The sequence below is a fragment of the Pyxicephalus adspersus genome, chromosome 6, assembly GCF_032062135.1.
Source record: "Pyxicephalus adspersus chromosome 6, UCB_Pads_2.0, whole genome shotgun sequence".
Taxonomy (NCBI): domain Eukaryota; kingdom Metazoa; phylum Chordata; class Amphibia; order Anura; family Pyxicephalidae; genus Pyxicephalus; species Pyxicephalus adspersus.
This window is the reverse complement of record NC_092863.1, coordinates 31,655,695-31,677,187: the sequence shown is the minus strand read 5'-3', so window position 1 is coordinate 31,677,187 and position 21,493 is coordinate 31,655,695. Positions and strand designations below refer to the sequence as shown.

Here is a 21,493-nt window from a genome sequence, read left to right as displayed (position 1 = left end):
ATAATTTAAGATCCCCTGGAGTCTGACAAAAGAATCCTAAATTATCCCGAAGCTTGCATTTTTAATACTTTAAATTAGTAAATTAAGGGTATCACTTACACTCCAAACTTTCTTCATTAATCATTGATGGCTAACACGGTACAACACTGACTTTTTCATATAATGGGCCTGATTTTTTAAAGCCAAGACTGGAGAAGATAGTTTAATATAGGTGAACCTGGGTGATCCAGCAAACCTAGAATGGATTTCTATCAAATAATTGATTGGTTGTCTAATGTTTTCTACTCTTGATCCGGTCCATTCCAGGTTTGCTGGATTTTTATTGAAAAGGTTGCAGTTTTTCCAATATAGCTTTAGTGTTGTTTTGCCATTTCAGATATTACAATATATAGTAGAATGTTTTTTTCAATGTGGTAGAATTTAAATAACGTCTGTAAGTGGTTCTCTAGTGAATGACTCTGAATGTATTAATTACTTAGCTGTCTTTAGGCAACCATGCACGCTAACAGGTGCTCTACCTAGAGGGTTTAATTAACCCTATTTATGGTGCCATTCTGTAAACCCCCTCGGTTGCCTAAGCTCTAACACATCTGTTAGTTTGTAACAGAAACAACAGGCCTCAAAAAGAAAAAAAGATGGAAGAAAACCATGCCAGCCTATAAATGCTTAGATTCACAAAATTATTCAGCATGTTCTTTACTAGCCAAAATAAGTCCACTACAAGTAAGGTTACCTGGTGTTCCCATGTACAGGGTTGTATGTTGCTCCAACACGGCTTCTTGTGTCTTCATTTTTGTTTTTTGCTTTTAAATAAATACACAAAACAGTGAAAATGCATTAAAAACTTGTGTTGTAAAAGTAGGGAGATAAAATAACTGTGTATGTTGATATGTTCATTATCATCAAACACATATTAACAAATTATACTTTAATATACACATGACTTTGGCACTCATGACACATGTCCCAGGTCTTCTTCTGCATGTCCCAGATCCACCGTATATATTGTTTTTAGTTGATCCTGATCTAAACCTTAAATCGTAAAAAAAGTCATTCCTAAGTATCATTGTATTATCACAGCTTGGGTATGAAATATACTGTATTCTGTTCAGTAGAGTTGCCAGGTCTCTTGAGTGCCCATTTGAGTGCCCTGTTTCTCTGATCCAAGATTTCTGTCAGCAAAGGCTAGAGCTGTGATGGCTCAAATATGAAATATGAATACAGAAGAAAAAGGAGAGTAGTTTCAAAAGAGAGAAAGAAGACGACAAAGATAAGTAGAAAAGAAAGGGAAGTTAAGACTTAATAGGTCAGTGAGTTTTTGTTATGATATCCTACAAGCCTTAAGCACTTATAACATATTAAAATAAATTAATAATAATAAAAAATTATAATAAAATACCAAATAAAGAACTGACAATGTAAAAAACCTAGAAAAAGATGGGTAAGTTAGTTTTGATCAAGGCTTTGTCTTTTTCTATACTGTCTACGTATGTGTAAATGAGGAAGAAAACTGCCCAGATTAGTTTTATAAATAGGCAGATATGTAGGAACTGATATTCCCTAGGAAGCTATGGTCAAATATCAATTTCAACATTTTACATGGGGAAAAATCAATTCTAACAGTATATGAATAGGCCCCACAATGCTTCCATGTGCAGACAGTGGAATCAAGCAATGGAATATTCTGATCACAGTTGAAAGGCACTGACCTTCTCAAAACCTTGCAGCTCTGAAGTGTAAATTGACATGTAGTCAAGTATGGGGTGAGGAAAAGGCCAAGAGTGTGAAATCTGGTGCTAATCCTGGGACATGGCATTTTTATCAAACTGATGTTTTGCTTTGTACACTACATTGACATTGGAGTCTGTCTAGAGCCTGTTGGGAAGAGCAAAGGTTTCGAGGGTCTTTAAGGAGTAAAACAAGATAGCAGTTTTACAAGTATTGTAATAAAATATTGATTATAACCATAACCATTATAGGATTTAAGCTTTAGGGCAAATTCACACCAGGAGTAATGCATGTGAATTTACTGTGTATTGTGCATTTAACATGCATTGTGTTAAACAGACCATTCATTTGAAATAAGCTGTGTAAGCTCATGTACTTATAGTGAAATTCCTTCTTTTTTATAAATGCAGTTCATTACAACACATTCACATGTGTGTGTGTGCTGTAAAGTGCTACACAAGTGAGTTGTAAGTTGGGCAAGCCCTTTCTGAATACAAGCGTACACAAAGTATTAAACCATTACAACAAATCACAGATCAGTTTTATCAGTCTAAAGCTGCCACATAGGGTGAGGTGCTGTTTTTGGTTTAAATAGGAAAAATTGAATGTTCGTGGACCAGATATGACACAAGTGAGCTAGTGAGCCCTACCCATACAAGTTTATTTTGGGGGGTTTGTAAAACTTAATTGGAGTGGCACAACTGCTAGATCTGGTTCAACTAGCTCTCTACTGGATTACCAATATATATGATGCATCATAGATAACATAGCACATCATCAAGAAAGTTTGTGGCTGTGGTACCCCCACCAACACCCTCTAATTCACCAGGAATGACCATAATAGTATTTAAAAAAAGTGGACTGAGATTAAAAAGACATGACTGACAACTAGGCTTTCAAAAACAAAATAGACCCAATAAGTCTTTCTCACAACTCAAACCATCCCTATCTCTCTTGGGCATGCATTTGGCTATATACTGTACATAAAAACAGGATCCATCAGATTGGGAAATTTACCAATGTTCATGGACACTCCCACTCCAAGCTAAACGACCTCTGAATAATAGTCTACTGTTCAAAGCGTTTTTTTTTCCTGATTTTTACTGTTTAAGGTCAGTGCATGAAAAATTCATATCTATACAAAGAAATCATGCATATTTATGGAATGATCCTTCAGTGGTCAGTTCTCTAACTACTTTTTCTTGCCTATAACAAACCTTGCATTCAACAGGCTGATTTGTTGCAAGATCCAGTAATGACTTAATATCTTTGCATTATTAAAAATCTTGTAAGTGAACAAATTATAAAAAGACGTATGCTGTGATAGTTTTAAGTGACTGAGACTTTAGGGCAATTAGTTACCTTTTGTTTGAACAGAAAAAGAAATTGTTTCGATTATATTTGCCCTGTAGCCTAAACAGTCACTTATTGATAATACTCGGAGAGTAATTCAACAAGTCAGATTATCAATTCAAGCAGTTTTTCAGATTCCTATTAGCCGTTACTGAATATTTATATACGTAAGCTGTATGGCAAAGAAAAAACTAACTTAAGACACTGCACTGGCAAAAACCAAAAGTTCAACTTTGGGTGTATTAAGCTTGGTTCACACTGGTGTCTTATGGTAAAGGACAGAAAATTAAGGCAATAAGAACTGACCCTTGGGTGGCCCATGGATAGGATTCAATTCTGCATCACCTTAATTAGAGCACAATAACACACCACAACAGTGTGAACCCACCTTACAGTAAATTAGCCTAATTGCCTCTTCCCAATGGTCCTAGAGATAGGAGTAATGACTGCCAAATGTGGAAGATTAAAAAACGGTCTTCTTATTTCTATGAACAGTTTTAGTCAGTCTCTTTTGTGCCTTTAAATTTAGGAATGATAATTTTAGATCGTGGTTGTGGCTTGTTTGGTTTTAAATGATGCTTTTATTGTTTCTGTTTAAGCACTGTAGGGGATATTTTTCTTGTTGTGATTGATGTTTGCATTGTCGCTTTCTTTCTAGGATAAGGCTTTGCACAGGTCTCTTTCCCTCTGCCACTCTTCTATTCAGAATGGCTGCAATCACTCAGCTGCATTAAACATGGGTATGCATAGCTCTAGATGGCAGATTTACTCTGAGGGCTGCAGGTGAGAGGGATGCAATCTGCCAGTAATAACACTCTCTGTCATGCCCAGATTTTTTTTTTTACCTCTTACTGTTTCTAGTCATGTCTCTAAGCTTGGCATAGAGATCACAGACAGTGTGCGTATACAGTTTTCAGGAGTCCGCAGTAAGCAATGGCAGCAGAAGAATGATTTATTTATTTGCAGCTTTTTTTTCTTTCCTCCCCTTTACACTGGAGGGGAGAATCAGCGTATTACAGTCTGGCCACATGTTGCTGCATTTTACATTTATTTTTCTTCTGATTACCTTACTGCTGATAATTCTTTATGAATCTGTCTATTTTTCAAATTTACATCAGCGTGTCACTGTGTAAGTGCAGTTAAATCTTGTGCCATTAATAGCGGAAGTAAATCTTGTTTTTTTTTATTTTCCTTGTACTCCAGATCCGAACATAGCCAACTATACTCTTTTATTATTTACTAAATAAAGACAGGCGGAAATGTATTACATCCTTGAATATATATATGTAGACATAAAGTTATAAATTAGGCATTAAGTTGCACTAGCTCATTAGAAAATCATCTATCCACTGTAAAATCTTTTTTTTTAATTTTCATTGCCTGTAAAAATAAATGTCTTTATACTACAAACATAATTACAGTTATCATCCAAAAGCATTGTGCTCAAAACCTAATATATTCCAAAACAACTGGGAATGGGCAAAATCATTGTGAAGGTGATTCCCTAAGGTTATCTGTTGTGTACACTGTACAGATATTATTGCAGCTTGCCAAAATCCTGCAATCCTTTAACACGTAAAGAGGGCTGTTGTGTGGGCGTTGAAGGTGTGATTGTTGGATGTGCAGGGGGTGCAGCTGTGTTAGGGTCGCTGGGGTTTCTAGACTTAAGCAAAACTGTTATTCCTATTTTATCAGCTGTGAGAGTGTATTGTTTTGTGTACAACATTCTCCCATCATCTATACTTTTATCTAAAAGTTATTCATAAATAAATGTCATTTGCAACCCCTATTTAATCTACAGCGCTGCGTATTATGTTGGCGCTAAATAAATCCTGTTTAATAATAATAGTAATAATATTAATAAATGAAAAAAATACTCTTTTTAAAGATAACGCAGTGGATGAATTAGTGGCAAGTGCCAGCAAATGTCCAGCATCACTGTATGGACAATAAGTTAGCATTACCATGTTATGATTATGAGCATGTGTAGGGAAAGATTGGGCTCTCTCCCTGCTTGTCCCCTGCAGCCGCCTTCACAAGGTGCCGAGAACAGATTGCATGTCCATCCTTGACATAATCTGTAATATTTAGTTCCTAAAATTATCCTGATGAAGCAGCTCTAACATCTGTGAAACATATTTTTTTCCAGGCGTACTGGTTTGGATAATTTAAAAATGTATATAAACCACTGACCTAATAAAAATATATATGTTGTTATACTGATCAATAAAGGACCAAAGGGTACAATATATTAATATCAACCATGGTTTGATATTTGTATGTTATGTGTTAGTACTTAAGTGTTAAATATGTGCCATGGCATTATGGTTTTAACAAATGTGTTCAATAAATAAAATATAATTTAGGTTCCACCTTCCATGATCAGGCAGATCATTATTGCAGAAAGGGACAGGTGAAGTCCTCTCTCCAACAACCCCTCGTACTATCAGGTATATGGCAAAAGGCTTAGCTTCTTCAGCTATGGTTGGCATCCCCTGCGCATGCCTGGAATAAAGGAACTTCTGCACATCTGTGCAGGAGTTACAGTATGTCATCCCACCGTGGCCAGTCAAAGTCACCAAAGATCCTCTACAAGAAGAAATAAGATGGCAGCGCCCTGCCTGTGAGGGAATGGGGATAGGTAAATAACTTGAGGTTAGTTCCCCTCTAATCTTTGCCCATGTATGCATTTGTTCCAATATGCATTTAAGCCTTTTTGCATTGTTTGATTTTCTCCACCGTGAAAATTAACTTGGTTGTATTAAAAAAAATAAATTGAAGATGTAAAGCCAGAAGAGAACAGGGGCTGAGGCTGACTGTGCATCGATTGGTTTGGTCAACAAATGGATTTGCCGGGATCCAAGGCGAAGAATTATATGTTTATAGTTCATGAATTCTTAAATGGTTATCAGGAATATAATTTGCAGTCACAGTTTTTTGTTTAGGGATTAAGTAGATGTCAGAGAGTGGGTAGGATTTTAGCAAATAAACAAAGAGAGTGCAGTGGCTGGAAGGCACAAGGCTATCTGGAACAGTAATTTCTAATTATGTGCCTGACCTCCTTTTTTTTACATTCATTAGTTTTTTTTTTTTTATTACAATTCCAGCTGTCTTCACAGAACTGAATCCATGTCTCTTTCACTCTTTTGTATAGGGTCTTTGAAGATATCATATACCAGGAGGTATATGAATAGAAATAAAGCACTGTTTAAAATAAAGTTATTACAGTCCAATGTTAACACCAGATTACAGCACAATAGCGCCTAAATGAATAAATAACATTATGGGGGAGGTGGGGAACCTTCAATCTGTGACTGACAAGCTGGCAGTTAACTAAAAGACCTGATGTGTAAAAGCTGTACATAGACTTCCCTGATTGGACTGAGCAAAAAGCACGATCCAACTATGTCATCATTCTCTTTAGAAAGTTTCTATCCTAAACGGAAAGACTGAAGTTACACACCTCTCTTATTATAGGAGAGAAGGTCATTCGGAGGTGGCAGGGAATAACTCATTGATATATGATTCCAATTAGCTAAAATAGCTGATTTAGGAGAATGTCATTTAACATTTATGAGTATGTTAAAGGGCACTGCCTATGGAGATAATGGAGGCTTCCATTGACAAACTCTCCTTTGGTAACAGTCTTTCCCTAGTTGTTTGATGCTTTGACTTTAACGCTGTCTTTTTTGCTGACCCATGATAGAAGTAAAGGTATAAATATTTCTCAGAGGTGACTGAGGGTTAAGGAAACATTGAAAGCCCCCATTCCCACTGCCCTGGGGCTGCTGTCTGTGCCCAACTCTGACTATCCTAGTTAAGGTCTGCCAATGGACTATTTTATTGGTGTGACCTGCTTGGCTGAACTACAAAACAACAAGAAACTAGCCCAATCTATCACTCCTGAACCATAGGGAAAGTAGCTTTAGACTTAAAGTTGTCCCCCCCGACACACATACACACATACATAAAAAGGGTCATGCTGAGAAGTGGACCATGATGGTGGTCAGACCCGGGCAGCAGGTGAGGAGACATGCCAACCAGGAAAAGATTGTAAACAGTGCAGCCTGGGAGAGAGGGAAAGATGGCTGGCATGTATGATAAATTTATTACAATGTGTTCATCTTCTTTTAACACCCTAGGCTGGGAGTTTTTTGCTGGCCTGGCTGGGGGTTTTCTCCTTGCTGGCCTAGGGCAGTGCTGGGAGTTATTGCTAGGTGTTTTTGCTGTTGCCTGGGGACTAGGGTTGACTGGGAACCGGGGTTTTTTTCCCATGTTGGTCTTGACACTTTGGGGTTTATGATGGGTTTTATCATTGGTGGACTGATACTTGCTGAGCATTATTGCTAGCCCTGACACTGGCTGAGAGGTATGGCAAAGGGGATTTATTTTTGTGGCCCTGACCATTCTAAAGGTTATTACTGGCCCTGACACGTACTGGGGAATAAAGAAGTGGGTTACCATTGCTGACCCCAACACTTGCTGGAGCTTGTAACCTGGGTGTTAAATTGATACAATACTCACATTTACATTAATCCCCATTTTCATAGTATTGCTGTGCCCCTATTTCTGAATTTGCAGATATCTCTGGTAGCTCCAAAACTTTCTGATACTCATTGACAGCATGCTTGTTCCAGGAGTGCGAATGAAACATAATAAACACAGACACAGCCAGGCACCTAGCATGCACGTCATGGTCTGCAACAGCAGCTCCTATACCTCTCCCTTTAGGAGTCATTTTGCAGAGACAGAAATATAAAAATTACTCAGAAGATGACTATAAAGCAACCATGGCCTTACCAATTGATGTTTTCCAGATCCAACTTTGTGCTTTGTCACTGTACACATGTGCTTTGTCTACGTAGTTGCTTTGGGAATCCAACAGTCCATGTGAGAGCACTTTCCTCCTATACTTTATTGGTGCTTACACACTTAAGTAAATCAGAGGTTCCACACTAAACCTTGTATTGTATTTTTAAAATATGCAGTAATAGCATGTAAATTCTACAGTGATGTCCTACCGTGACGTTACACTCTATTAAAACGAGCTTCTAAGAAATTCAGTTGTGTATGAAATAAAAAAATATTTTTAAAAATCTGGTATAAGAACTGGTATAGGTCTCTGAATTTGTTGAAATCAACAATCTGGTATGTCTTGTGCACTAGTACGGGAAGAGGTATAAGTTCAAGTTGAAAAGGTTCAAGTACTGATGATGAGGAGGCAGCAAAATGCACAGACAGATATTTTCATCAATCTGCTGCTCATTTATTGTCAAAGGCTTTGGGTAGGAAGGTGACCAAGTATGTCAAGTCAATTGAAGATGAATTCTTCTGCTATCTGTGGCCTTTTAAATGACCAAGCTTTACTTGATAATAAATGTGGGGAAAACTTTACCAGGTTTCTGGCATTCCCCCCATGTGTGTATTTAATTATACATGTGTGTGTGTAATTTGTAAAAATCCGTTGCAGCTAAAATAGTTCCTATATAAAGCTATAAAGAGAAACATAAGGCTGCCATTCATACCTGCACTCAGGCAAACCATTCCAGCAATCTAATATTCAAAAGCAGGTTGGTAATGGCTCCTAAACATCTCTCAGGGTAGGTGTCTAATAAAAGAGTTAGGTTTAATTTAAGCATTAAGTGGTTCAATTAAGGGGTTAGGTTTTATTGTTAAATTGTTAAATATATAATTGAAAGCATTAGGTTTTCTCTGATAAAAAAATACATGTTCTTCCCACCAGAAATACCTCCCTGCTACTCTATAGAGATGAGTAGATGGGTATGTCCTCTGTAGTCCGATGCAGGAGGGTGACAGAGTGCAGTGGAATGCAATGACCATATTCAAAGACTTGTAAGCAGCAATACTTAACATTTTTGTTCTGGAGTTTAGATACTATTCAATGTATTATGTCCAATGATAAGGGTTTGTGGATGGCTAATAAGTTGAGAGTGATGATAAATGTTAGGGTTATTTAATAGCTGAGAATGCCACAGGTGGCAAGATGGAAATTTAGTGTTGTTCTGGATGCCAAAACACCCACAAGCATATGTCTGACTGTGGCTAAAAATACCATATAGAACACTAATCATATGTTCACAGGCTTGCTCTTCTTTATTATTGTTATTGTTGTAAGTACGGAGATTTGTTGAATAACAGTTAAAGGATCTCTCACTGGAAATTCTTCTACACTATTCTTCTTCAAATGATAAAAAAACAGCCATACGGGGAGTGCATTTCTGATTCACAGGGGCTGTTTTTTTGAAGGAGTTGAGGTGGTTAACTTGTTGTTTATGTCACACGGTGTATGTTTATTTACCCTAACTAATATGGGAAATTTAACATAAAATGATTTTATTGAGATATATATATATATATATATATATATATATATATATATTGATAGCACATGATTAAATAATTCAAGGTAACTTCTTTCATTAAGATAGGTGAACATTTACTCTGACACGCTCACATATTAGCCAGTTGGGAACACTGGGAATTGTTAAACTACTCAGAATTGTGTATTATGCCATTTTCTTCTTCTCTGCTGCCATTTCCCTCCTGCATTTGCCAGCAATTTCCAGCTGTCAAAATGACAGCCTGCATTTGCTGGGTAAACACAGCAACTAAAGACTTATTTAGACTAGCTGTTGCTTGGCTGCTGTGAAATTATGTGGCTGTCACTTTACAAGTATGGTCGCACATTGGATACATCACACAGCATAGGGGCAGTTGGGGGTGTTTGACAAATTTCAACCATCTGTCCAACAGGGAGGTGGTTTAGTATTTTTTATCAACAGATAGCGGCAAATGGCATGAAGCTTCTTGTAAAAAGAACATGAATCATAACTGTAAATTCACAGCTTTTGGAAGTGCTGTCACTTCATGCAGAAAGGGTTGTTTCAGAAAAAGTAGCTGGCTCCCAGTGCAGAGTTACCAGCTAAACGTGCAGACAAACTAGCCTGCATGGGGTGACATCACTGCTACTGTTGTCACCCAGTGACAGGAAGCACTTTTGTTAGGTAAATCACTATGTAAAATTAAGTAGATGAATGCAACAACCATACAAAAAGCTACACAAATTGTACAATAGGAGTGCAACGGGCTGTTGAGAAATCCTGATAACTCATTGCCTTGTGTTAATTTAACAGCAAAAGAATTCTATTGCTCTATCAAAAAAAGCGATGGCTAGAATATACAAAATTTAGAGCACATCTGAGCTTAGAAAACCTAGATGTGGGTCACTACTTCTTGGCTATGGCTCATTTAGGCCCAGACTGGCATTGGCAAGATTAAGGTCTCCACTGAGTTGTTAAAGGTTTAGTTGAGATTTATGCCAACTAACAGCTTGGCTAGACTATAGATTTTATGGACCTTTAGACATCATTACAAAGTCAGTAGGGAATGGGTGAAGTTGATGAACGATACCCCTCCCCTTTCAAAGAAAAAAAGAGCAAAGTCTTGCTTTGAAAAACCAGGGATCACTGATTACCTGGCAATGTCACTGTATTAAAGATATATAGTTATAAGAAGGTATATTTTTCTTGGCGCTAGATGGACCAGCACCCTTGTTGAATAAATGTTTTAGCAAACAATTTACAGTACAAGCTACGTGAAGACTTTATTTCTTTGTTTGCCCTGTGTAGCTCACTCCATAGGAAGTCATCTATTCAAACTGTTTAGCAAACAATGGCCACTCCCAGTGAATATTCACATCCCATATCATATCCCAAAGGATCAAAGTTGCTACTGTAGTTCAAAGTCTAGCTTTGGCTTTATCACTTCCTAGGTATTCAAATGATCTCTAGTTTGTAGTTTTAAGATAGGAGCCATTAGACACAATATTTGATCTGTGTTTACTACACACAGTATGCATTCAATATTATGAATAGTAAATCATATTAGGTCATAATAAAGGACAACTCCATGAAGCAAAACTGATTTTGCTTAGGAAATATTGTACCTATTTTAAAGTACACACAGATTACATTTATTCTAGACATATTCAGCAAACGTTTTAAGAGATGTCCCAGTAGGTTCAGATGATCTTATGACATAGTTGCATAGTAGGTTAGGTTGAAAAAAGTCCATCAAGTTCAACCACTAGGAAAATAAACATATCACAGTTATAAAACCCTATAAGACGAAGTCGGTCCAGAGGAAGGCAAAAAAACCCTGGTACTATTTGCTTTAACTGGGGAAAAAATTCCTTCCTGATTCCATGAGAGGCAATTGGATGTTCCCTGGATCAACAGTCACTGTTATCTTTACTTTAAACCCTTAATACCCAGTTATATTCTGTGCTTCTAGAAAAGCATCCAGCTTTTTCATAAAGCAATCTATATTAGTTGCTGAAACTACTTCCTGAGGAGCCGATTCCACATTTTCACAGATCTTACAGTGAAGAATCCCTTCCTTATCCAGAGCTTAAACTTTTTTTCTTCCAGACGCAAAAAGTGCCCCTTTTTTCTTTGTAATGATCTCAAAGTGAATAATGGGGAAGAGAGTCTTCTATATGGACCATTTATATAAATATACAGGGTAATCATATCCCCCCTTAAACGTCTCTCCTCATAGCTGAGCTCCTCCATTCCTTTTATTAATTTAGTTGCCCTTCTCTGCACTCTCTCCACTTCCACAATGTCCTTTTTGTGAACTGGTGCCCAAAACTGGACTGCATATTCCAGATGTGGTCTGACCAATGCTTTTTACAGGGGCAGGATTATGTCTCCATCTCTGCAGTCTATTCCTCTTTTAATACAAGAAAGTACTTTACTAGCTTTAGGTATTGCAGCTTGGCATTGCATGCTGTTATTAGGTCTATGATCTACAAGAACCCCCAGATCATTTTCTATTTCTGACTTCCCCAAATGTATTCCCCCTAGACAGTATGAAGCATGCATGTTGTTAGCCCCCAATTGAATACCTGTATCTATATCAAATGTAATTTGCCACTTGGCTGCCCAATCAAACAGTACATCCAGGTCAGCTTGTAGATTATAGACATCTTGTATGGACCTAATTACGTTACATAGTTTGGTGTCTGAACCCTGGGGTACACCACTAATAACCTTAGACCATTCAGAGTATGAATCAATAATTACAACTCTCTAGATGCGGTCTTTAAGCCAGTTCTCCATCCATTTACAGATGACATTTCTAAACCTATTGACCCTAACTTCCATATTAACCGTCTGTGGGGTACGGTGTCACATGCTTTAGCAAAGTCCAAGTACACTATATCAACTGCTATTCCACTGTCTACCTGTTTACTTACTTCCTCATAAAAAGAGAGTAAATTTGTTTGACATCTTCGGTCTTTCTTGAAGCCATGCTGACTATCACTTATACTATTATTTTCTAGCAGAAACTTCTCTATGTGGTTCTTTATCAAAATCTATAGGACCTTTCCAACTATGAACATTAAACTAACCAGTCTGCAGTTACCTGGTAATGACTTTGCACCTTTTTGAAGATAGGAACCACATCGGCCTTACGCCAATCCATCGGTACTATGCCAGTGACGTAGAAGTCCCTAAAAAATAAGAAATTATGGCTTTGAAATAACCGAGCTCAGCTCTTTGAGGACACAAGGATGTAATCTCTTGGGTCCTGGTGCTTTGTCAACCTTAATTTTGCCCAACTGTTTCTCAATCATATACATTTTTATAATAATATTAATAATTTGCTATTATGAATTTGGACTTAAGCTATGCCATTTTCCTTTGTGTACACAGAGCTAAAAAAAAGTGTTTAGTAAATATGCCTTTTCTTTATCCCCAGTTACCAACCCAGAGACATCCTTTAAGGGGCTTACGTGCTCAGATCTGATCTTTTTTCTATTAATATATTTTAAAAAGTTTGGGGGGGTTTGCCTTACTTTCCTTTGCAGTCTGTCTTTCATTTGGAAGTTTTGCACATTTTTTCTCCTTTTTACATCTTTTGTTATATTCTTTAAAGTTTTCAAATGATGAAGGTGATCTTTCATTTTTTTATTTTTGGAATGCCCTTTTCATGTTCCTCATGGCTATTTTAACATCAGCTGTAATCCACATAGGTTTTAATTTTAACCTTAATTTTACCCATTGGAATATATTTTCCAGTGTGCTTTTGTAGAACAGACTTGAAACATTCCGATTTCTGTTCCATGTTCTTTGAGGACAATATTGTCTCACAGTCCAAGTCACAGAGAGCCGCCCTCAAAAATGGAAAATTTGCTCTCTTAAAATAAATGTTTTTTATCGTTCCTGTTTACAGCATACAATAAATGAAATCATATTATGGTCACTGCTACCCAGATTCTCTTTATATGCACATTTGTTATAAGCCCTGTGTCACACTTACCTGTTTCTCACTAAAGCACAGGCATCTCTCCCCTGCGCATGCGGGCAGTTCTGATGCTGAGCGTACCTCTGTTTCCAAGCTTTATCAACTCTGTCCATGCCATTCAGAAAATAGCCTCTTAATCAGACCTGGCTAATTAGCTAGCTCACAGACTTCATTTTGTGTTCGTGCAACAAGTCTTACAAGTGCCAAGCTCCCTAGTTCTTTAAACTAGTTCCTGTATACCTGATGCTTAATCCAGTGTTTCCTGTGTCCAGCTCCTGTGTTAACCCTTCGTTGTCCCATTTTGTTGGTTCCCAGCCAACTTCTCTGTACTGTTCCTGTGTTCCTGTGGATATCCCTGCATCACCTGTACCTCCTGCTGTTTCCAGTGTCTCTTGTGTTCCCTTTGCCTGCAGTGGCCCCTGTGTCACTGGTGTCTGTCTCCTGGATCCCTGGCTATTGACCCCTGGTGTGTGACCTGACCTCTTGCTTGCTGCCTGTCTCGACTCAGGCTTTCCTTGAGTATCCTTCTGCTTAGTGATTTGGTACCATGCTTTGCCCACCTTGGTGTGCCCAAGGACCGCAACCTGGCAGTAACCAGCGGCGCAACATCCTCACCATCAGAGGCTCTGGAGAAAACCTGGTTACTGCTTAGACTCTGCAACTTGGCCCTTCTCAGGACTCCCACCACCTCCGTGCAAGCCATAGTGCCCCCTAGTGGCCCTGTCTCTCCCAGATTGACACTCTGCCCCTGATTCATCAATAAAATCCGCGCTCGCTGGAAGCGCGAGAGTACGCGTGGCCATCGATCGCGGTTTATTTCAGCTGCGCGATTAAGGAGGATCTGTTAAGCTGTCACTGGTGAGATCATAGCAATTATGTTGCTATTTAGGGCTATGGGTAATGTGTGTGCCATTAGAAAGAATGATTTTTTAGGGGAACAGTGACTTTTAATGTAAGCTCGCCAGTGTAAAGCTGCCGGAGATGCGCGGCTCCGGCTGCGAGCTTTTTCAGTTGCTAAATAGTGCGATGGCGTACGATTTCGGATCGCGAATACGAATGCGCGACCGATAATCTGATTCTGCTTGATGAATCAGGGGCTCTGCATTGTTAGAAAGAACTAGGTCCAGCAGAGTATCATTTCTAGTTAGGGCTTCTACAAACTGTACCATAAAATTATCTTGTATTAAATTTACAAATTTCCTCCCTTTTGCTGTTCTTGTAGTGCCATTACTCAAGTCAATGTCAGGGTAGTTGAAATCTCCCATGATTAAAACACTTCCACTTTTTGCTGCTCTTTCTATCTGTCCTAGTAGTTGATTCTGTATTCCGTCCTTAGCACTGGGGGGCCTATAGCAGACTTCAATAATTATTTTGTGCATCCCCACATTCAACTCCACCCATAATGCCTCAACCTCACCGCTTGTTCCATCCACAATTTCTTCTTTCACATTCACTTGCAGCCCTCCTGGCAAGAACTACAGCAGACAGTAATTGTAACCTGGGAGCACCTAGCTCACCCTTTACAGGCTTGGATTCCTTAGTAAATATTTGGTGCTACATAAAGTGCTAACATGTTTACCAATAATTATCATTAACCTTTATATAACACTCAATCCAACTCTACTTACTAAAAATCATAGCATTTTACCATATAACAAAAAAAAACAGGTAAATACAACCTCAGGTGAACAGCACATAAAATGTTACACTGTGAGGGTTTTTTTGGTTAACAAAACTAAGTAAAAATAAGGCACAAAATTACCATTTCTATATGTATCAGAAGTCAGAAGGGTAAGTTACAGCCAGATTTCCCTAATCAAAATGCACTTGAAAAAAGGATCACCACAACAAAAGCAGAAGTTTTGTCAGTTTGCTGCAGCATTCAGGTGTGTAGTAACACAATGCCATGGAGGAAAGACATCAGCAATATTCTTGGGGAAGCAATTGTTGCTGCCCAATAATCTGGGAAGGATTATGAAGACATTCACATCCACAAGTAAAAAACATTCAAGATAGTTGCCAATCTCCCAGGAATGGATGTTCCAGCAAATTCACACCAAGGTCAGACCATGCAAAACGCAAAACCTAAACACTACATCTCAGACTCTACAGAGTTAATTTAGCATGGTTACATAGTTACATAGTGAGGCTGAAAAAGACACAAGTTTATCAAGTTCAACTGCTGGGGAAATAAACATAATATGTATATTTTAGAAACAAATGTGAGGCCATCTGTGCAACATCCAAAATTGGGTCAAGCAGCAGAACAGTTATTCCAAGCACACCAGCAAATCTAAAACAGCATGGTTGAAAAAGAAAAGCATGGATGTGTTCCTATGGCCCAGTCAAGGTCCAAGCCTCGTCTAGATCGAAATGTTGTGGTGATGCCTTAAGAGAGCTGTGCATTACAAAATGTCCCCAAAGCCTCAATAAACTGAAGCAATGTTGTAAAGGAGAGCTGTCTGAAATTCCTCTACCATGACTGATAAAGTCATGCTGAAAATGATTACTTAAGTTATTGCTGCTAAAGGTGGTTCTACAAGATATTAAATCATGGGGTGTACTATATTTTTTACACATTGCTTCTCCATTTTTGCTTTGTTTTTGTTAAATGAATAATGACACGGTGGGACCTGTTGTGTGGTATTTCTCACCTAAGCTTTAATGAATAATTTTAGAACCTGCTAAAGAACAAATGATTTTTTGTTAGGGATGTCCTGATACATAAAACTTTTGAATTTAAAGTGAGTGTACTTACTTTTTTACACAATTGTGTTGCCTTTCAAAGGATTTATATTTTTGTCCATCTAGTCCTGAGCTTTACATAGCTGTAACCCACAGTACAGCCCAGTCTAGCAATTTAATCCTAAACTTTAACCTCATTTAAGGCTAAATAACCCATTGGAATCTGTATACATATCAGTTTTGCTGAAGGTATCAGGTTATCCTTTGCTGGGATTGGCAACACGGCCCAAAGAATAGGCGCTAATCTGTTAGAAACAAAAGTAACTGATCTGCTTTTAATTTTTAATAGGCCAATTGAACATTTTTTGGGGCCAGTATTACAAAAACACAGCTAGTACATGTAAAATCTTCTACTATTCATGGAATAGGTATGGGGTGAACCACATAAAAGGTAGGAACTCTTCATCAGATTTGCTCAACAGTTCATACTGTCCACATCTGTTTAAGGACCAAAAAGTAGGTTGATTAGGATAGATTGGGTGTTTAATGTACTTCGGATTCACTCATTTTATTGGACCAGTAATCAAATCGAAAGATCAGCCCCTTGTATGGAACAGTAACACATCACCAAGGTAATACCAAATAATAAGGATTTTGTACATTCCAGTGATCATAACAGAGCTCATATGTCCTATGTTGGTGCAGGCTTTTCCAGGTACTTTAGCTTTCTTCTGCAGGCCAAAGAACTACTGGTAGGTTAATTGGCTCCTGACAAAATGGGCACCAGGCTGTGTCTTTGTACTTTCGTGGAAGGAAAATTAGATTACAAGCTCCAGTTGGGCAGACTTCTGTCTAAATTAAATTTGCTGCTTGTAAACAGTTCAATAACAGTTTGGCGGTTTCTGGAATACAGAGCAAGAAAAAAAAACTTTGATTGCAAATAACAGTAAAATGTAAATACAATATAATCATTTGGGATTAGATCTGAATAAAACATAGGCCTTTATTTAATAATGCAATGTGCAAAGTATAATAACCCATAGCAGCTAATCAAAAAATTGTATTTACTTTTTTTCATTTATTTAAATGGCACCAAAAGATTCTGCAACAATTCACAGAACTTGCACTTACCGGTAACTTATTTTTTTTTGTACCAGCTTGAGCATGTTGGTATATATGTAAGTAAAGAAAAAACATTCATTCCTCCCATGGTGTGTTGATTGAAATCATTTAACTTTATAGGTAATATTAAATTATTACTAACTGCAGACTTTTTACAAATAGTCATTTGAAGATAAGAAGTGAAACATGTATTGATTTCTCAGAAAGGTCTAATTACAGTACATTAAATTATACCTATGTTGAAAAATTAGTCCCCCACCACTTTGCCAACCTAACCTGGTAAAGTAAGAATAAATGGAATATATATTTACACTTGTGCCAGTGTTGTACCTTGCATACATAAATGACTGCTCCTAAGTTCTTTGATTGCCAAGGAACCATTGCTTTGGCATTGTTTATGGGTTAAATTGTCACCATAATTGCTGGGGGTGTCCGTGAGATCCATGGAACCATGTCACACAAGCAAAAAAAGTCATCTGAGAGAGTAAAAATGCATATATATGGAAGGGCTACAAACAAACCTGAAGAAAAAGTGTATGCAGTGTGGGAAGGATAGTTTGGAACGTAAAACATAAACAAAGGAAACTGGAGCAAAAGGGAGTGAATCTAACAGGAAAAGAAGTAAACTGGATGAAAATAGGATTGAATCCAACAATGAAAATGTTATAAATAAAGCTATAGGTCTGCACTGAACTACTAAAAGTTGAAATATGATTGGTTGGTATAGATTACTGCACAACTGTATTAATAAATAGTTTTCTTTTGAAGCTTGCTAAGGTTATTGCTGTTATCATAGCTTTATGTATTTTGTATTTTGGCCTTACAGCTCCATACAGATGCGGATCGAGGGGAAGGACGAGCCAAATATATTCTGACCGGAGAAGGAGCTGGATCTGTGTTTGTTATTGATGACAAAACTGGCAACATCCATGTTACAAAGTCTTTGGATCGGGAAGAAAAGGAGGAATATGTGCTGCTGGCACAGGCTGTGGACAAGAATACCCTCCGACCACTTGAGCCCCCCTCTCAATTCATCATCAAGGTGCAAGACATTAATGACAACCCCCCTGTTTTCCTGCACCCTCCCTACCGGGCCTCTGTGCCGGAGATGTCCAACGTAGGTGAGGGGGGACCTGAGGTCTTTGTGCTTAGTCGTGTATTAAGCAATGCCATAAATTTACGTCTCCACACAGCAGTTGTGCCAGTGATAATAAGTCATGGTAGGAAAGTGTCAGTTTGCTAGAAAGATGGGGTAAGGAAATCACATAACATTTATTGCAGAACTGTTGCTTTTTGATAACATATAGGATAGATCTGCATTGATTGTGTGAAGACCATGATCAAGATGAAAATACTAGTGGTTGTATAATAAAGAAATACAGTGGCAGTATATAAACATTTAATTTATTGTGGATGCTCAGGTGCACAGACATAACAGCACTTTTATTTGGATGATGATTACCTTTTTGCCTTAAAGTATATCTAAAGTTTAAATCATTTGGTGAGAAGTTGGTGGAAGAACCTCCAAAAAGGTTTTTCCACCTGTGAGGTGTGATGTTCATTCTGTAGAGATCCCCCACATATTTATCATGGTTACCAATGTTACCAGTATTGAAAATGAAAGAAAAGACACATTTTTTTACAAACTTTTAAGTTGTCCTAGATTAGAAATAAAGGGAAAATCCTCCAATAGAAATTTTCATTACAACTTTTATACTAAATATTTTAATGTTTACACCTTGATGAACAAAATTCTATAGAAACACTCTAGCTAAGATTTGGTCAGCCTTTATTTTTTACTGATTGTCTTTCTTTTCCATCTAAAGATGCCATTACAAAAACAGAAGATATGAATACTAGTCCAAGCAAATAGGCAGATAGAAAAGTCAACTTAAATTTCCATATTTATGGAAAACACACTAGATACTACTAGCTGCATGTTATATTTAAATTATGGATACCTGCTGATGAAAAGTAATCCAACTGAATCTCACAGGGACCTCTGTGATCCAAGTGACAGCCAGTGATGCTGATGACCCAACATATGGTAACAGCGCCAGACTTGTGTACACTGTGCTGGAAGGGCAGCCATATTTCTCTGTGGATCCACAAACAGGTAACATTCAGTGACTGTGCTTATGTGACTAATATATAATTTATATTCACAGTTAGCGATTCATCAAAGTGTAAGTCAACCAAGTAAATAATCAAGTAATTAAGCTTCCACTTTTAAATCATAGAAGCCTACTCTTTCTTTTCTCTTTGAAAACTTGGCAATATCACACTAGAGTACATTTGAGAAGGACATGTTTATATTAAGGAAATCCATACTTTACATCATATCAATCTGATATTCAGTTCTCTTAAGCTATGAGAAAGTCTAATTAATCTCATAGTCCCTAATGAGCAGATGACATATAAAAACAAAACATGTTCAAATACATTTTAGAAAGTGAGGGGGAGATGGTGTGACACCCCAGATACACTGATGATAAAAACAAATGTCTAACCTATTATTCTTTCTGGGCTTTTCAGTGTAAAAGTAAAAGAGAACTGGATATTTTATGCATGTTTGTGTTGTTTATTGAAAAATGCAGTTCACAACTGATACACAACATTACTTTTAGTAACATTATTGGGTGCATTTATTGATATTTTGTTGGTGCGTTTCTGGTTTACACTTGTATATGCAAAGTTTCAGCACTAGGAATTAGAATTTGTTTACTGAAAATGTTAAAAAAAAAAGAATGTATCCTTGGAGGCATTTTTTTAATATTATTAAAAATAGATTCAGCACTCCCCCTAAGTTCCCAACTTAATACCTATGAGCAGTTTGAATAATTTGCAAGGTGCAAAAATTGGCAAATTGATGAATTTTAAAACAAATCGATATTCATATAAAATGACTAGTACAGTAAAGTTTTTTTGCTTTAAAGAGCGGTGTTTAGTGAGTCTTGTTTGACACAATTGGACAAATTTCTTTGAGAATAATAAACACACACTATATTTTATCATATGATACCAATTTTTCTTGAACCATTTGCAATGACCATGTTTTCTTGTATCTCCTGGGATGAAAACTCCATAGCAGGTTCAAAGAAAGCTAGAGAAACCAATCAAAAGTATTTGCTCTTCTAAAGTCATTTTAAAAAGTTTTGTCTCTAGTTGGGTATGTTGAAAGCAAATTCATACAGCTTTTTTCAGACTTTGTAATATCTGTCATGTATACCTTTCCAGGTGTGATTCGCACTGCTATTCCAAACATGGACCGTGAAACTCAAGATGAATTCCTAGTTGTCATCCAGGCTAAAGATATGGGAGGCCATGTAGGAGGTCTTTCAGGCTCCACCACTGTTACAGTCACCCTAACAGATGTCAATGACAATCCACCCAAATTCCCTCAAAGTAAGAATAACAGCTTTGATCTTTATTGCCATTGTGTATTTCTTCCAAACATCATTATTATTAATCATGTGAATTTTAAATGTAATAATTTAAAAAATAAAGCAAAAAAGACAAATAGAGTTTTACCCCATACTGACCATGTTGATATCTGGCAGCACGGTGGCTCAGGGGTCAGCACCTAGGTTCGAATAGGTTCGAATCTCGGCTAGGGCACTATCTGCATGGAGTTTGCAGGTTCTCCCCGTGTCTGTGTGGGTTTCCCCAGTTTCCTCCCACATCTCAAAAACATGCAGTTAGGTTAATTGGCTTCCCCTAAATTGACCTTAGACTACATTAATGACATATGACTATAGTAGGGACATTAGATTGTGAGCCCCTTTGAGGGACAGTTGGTGACATAACTATGGAGTTTGTACAGCGCTGCATAATATGATGGTGCTATAAAAATACTGTATAATAATAATATCTGCTTTCAGTTCCTGATCAGCACTAGAAGTATAGCAGATGAAACAATATAGGTTGTGATACAAATAACTAACTCCAAAAATGTTTTTATGTTATAGTTTTAGCTGTGGAATTTATAACGTGTAACACCAATCTCATATAGACAGGAATTTTAGCTTTAAATTCATGTTTGTTTTATCCTGAATAGTCTGATTTAGCCAGTGACCAAGGAATTCAAACAACCCAGTTTAGAATATGTAATTGTGATTTTTGTTTGTTTGTCTTGCTTGTTTATAAATTCCAGTCCATGAAACCTTGGTATAGCAAACCAATTAATTAATTATAATTCCTCTAAGTTTATAAATATACATAGCAAAAAAATATATAACTAAGATTATATTTCTGCAGGTTTAAAATGACCATC

General features: G+C 37.3%; 1 protein-coding gene across 1 annotated transcript in view; it reads left to right on the top strand.

Moving 5' to 3' along the window:
* The window catches only part of CDH24 (cadherin 24), a 62,683-nt gene that overhangs the window by 27,550 nt on the left and 13,640 nt on the right, over positions 1-21,493 (top strand). Inside the window, exons 5-7 of the mRNA XM_072415122.1 lie at positions 18,047-18,341; positions 19,217-19,336; positions 20,458-20,625. Coding sequence (XP_072271223.1) covers positions 18,047-18,341; positions 19,217-19,336; positions 20,458-20,625 — 583 coding nt within the window. The remainder of the gene's footprint in view (positions 1-18,046; positions 18,342-19,216; positions 19,337-20,457; positions 20,626-21,493) is intronic.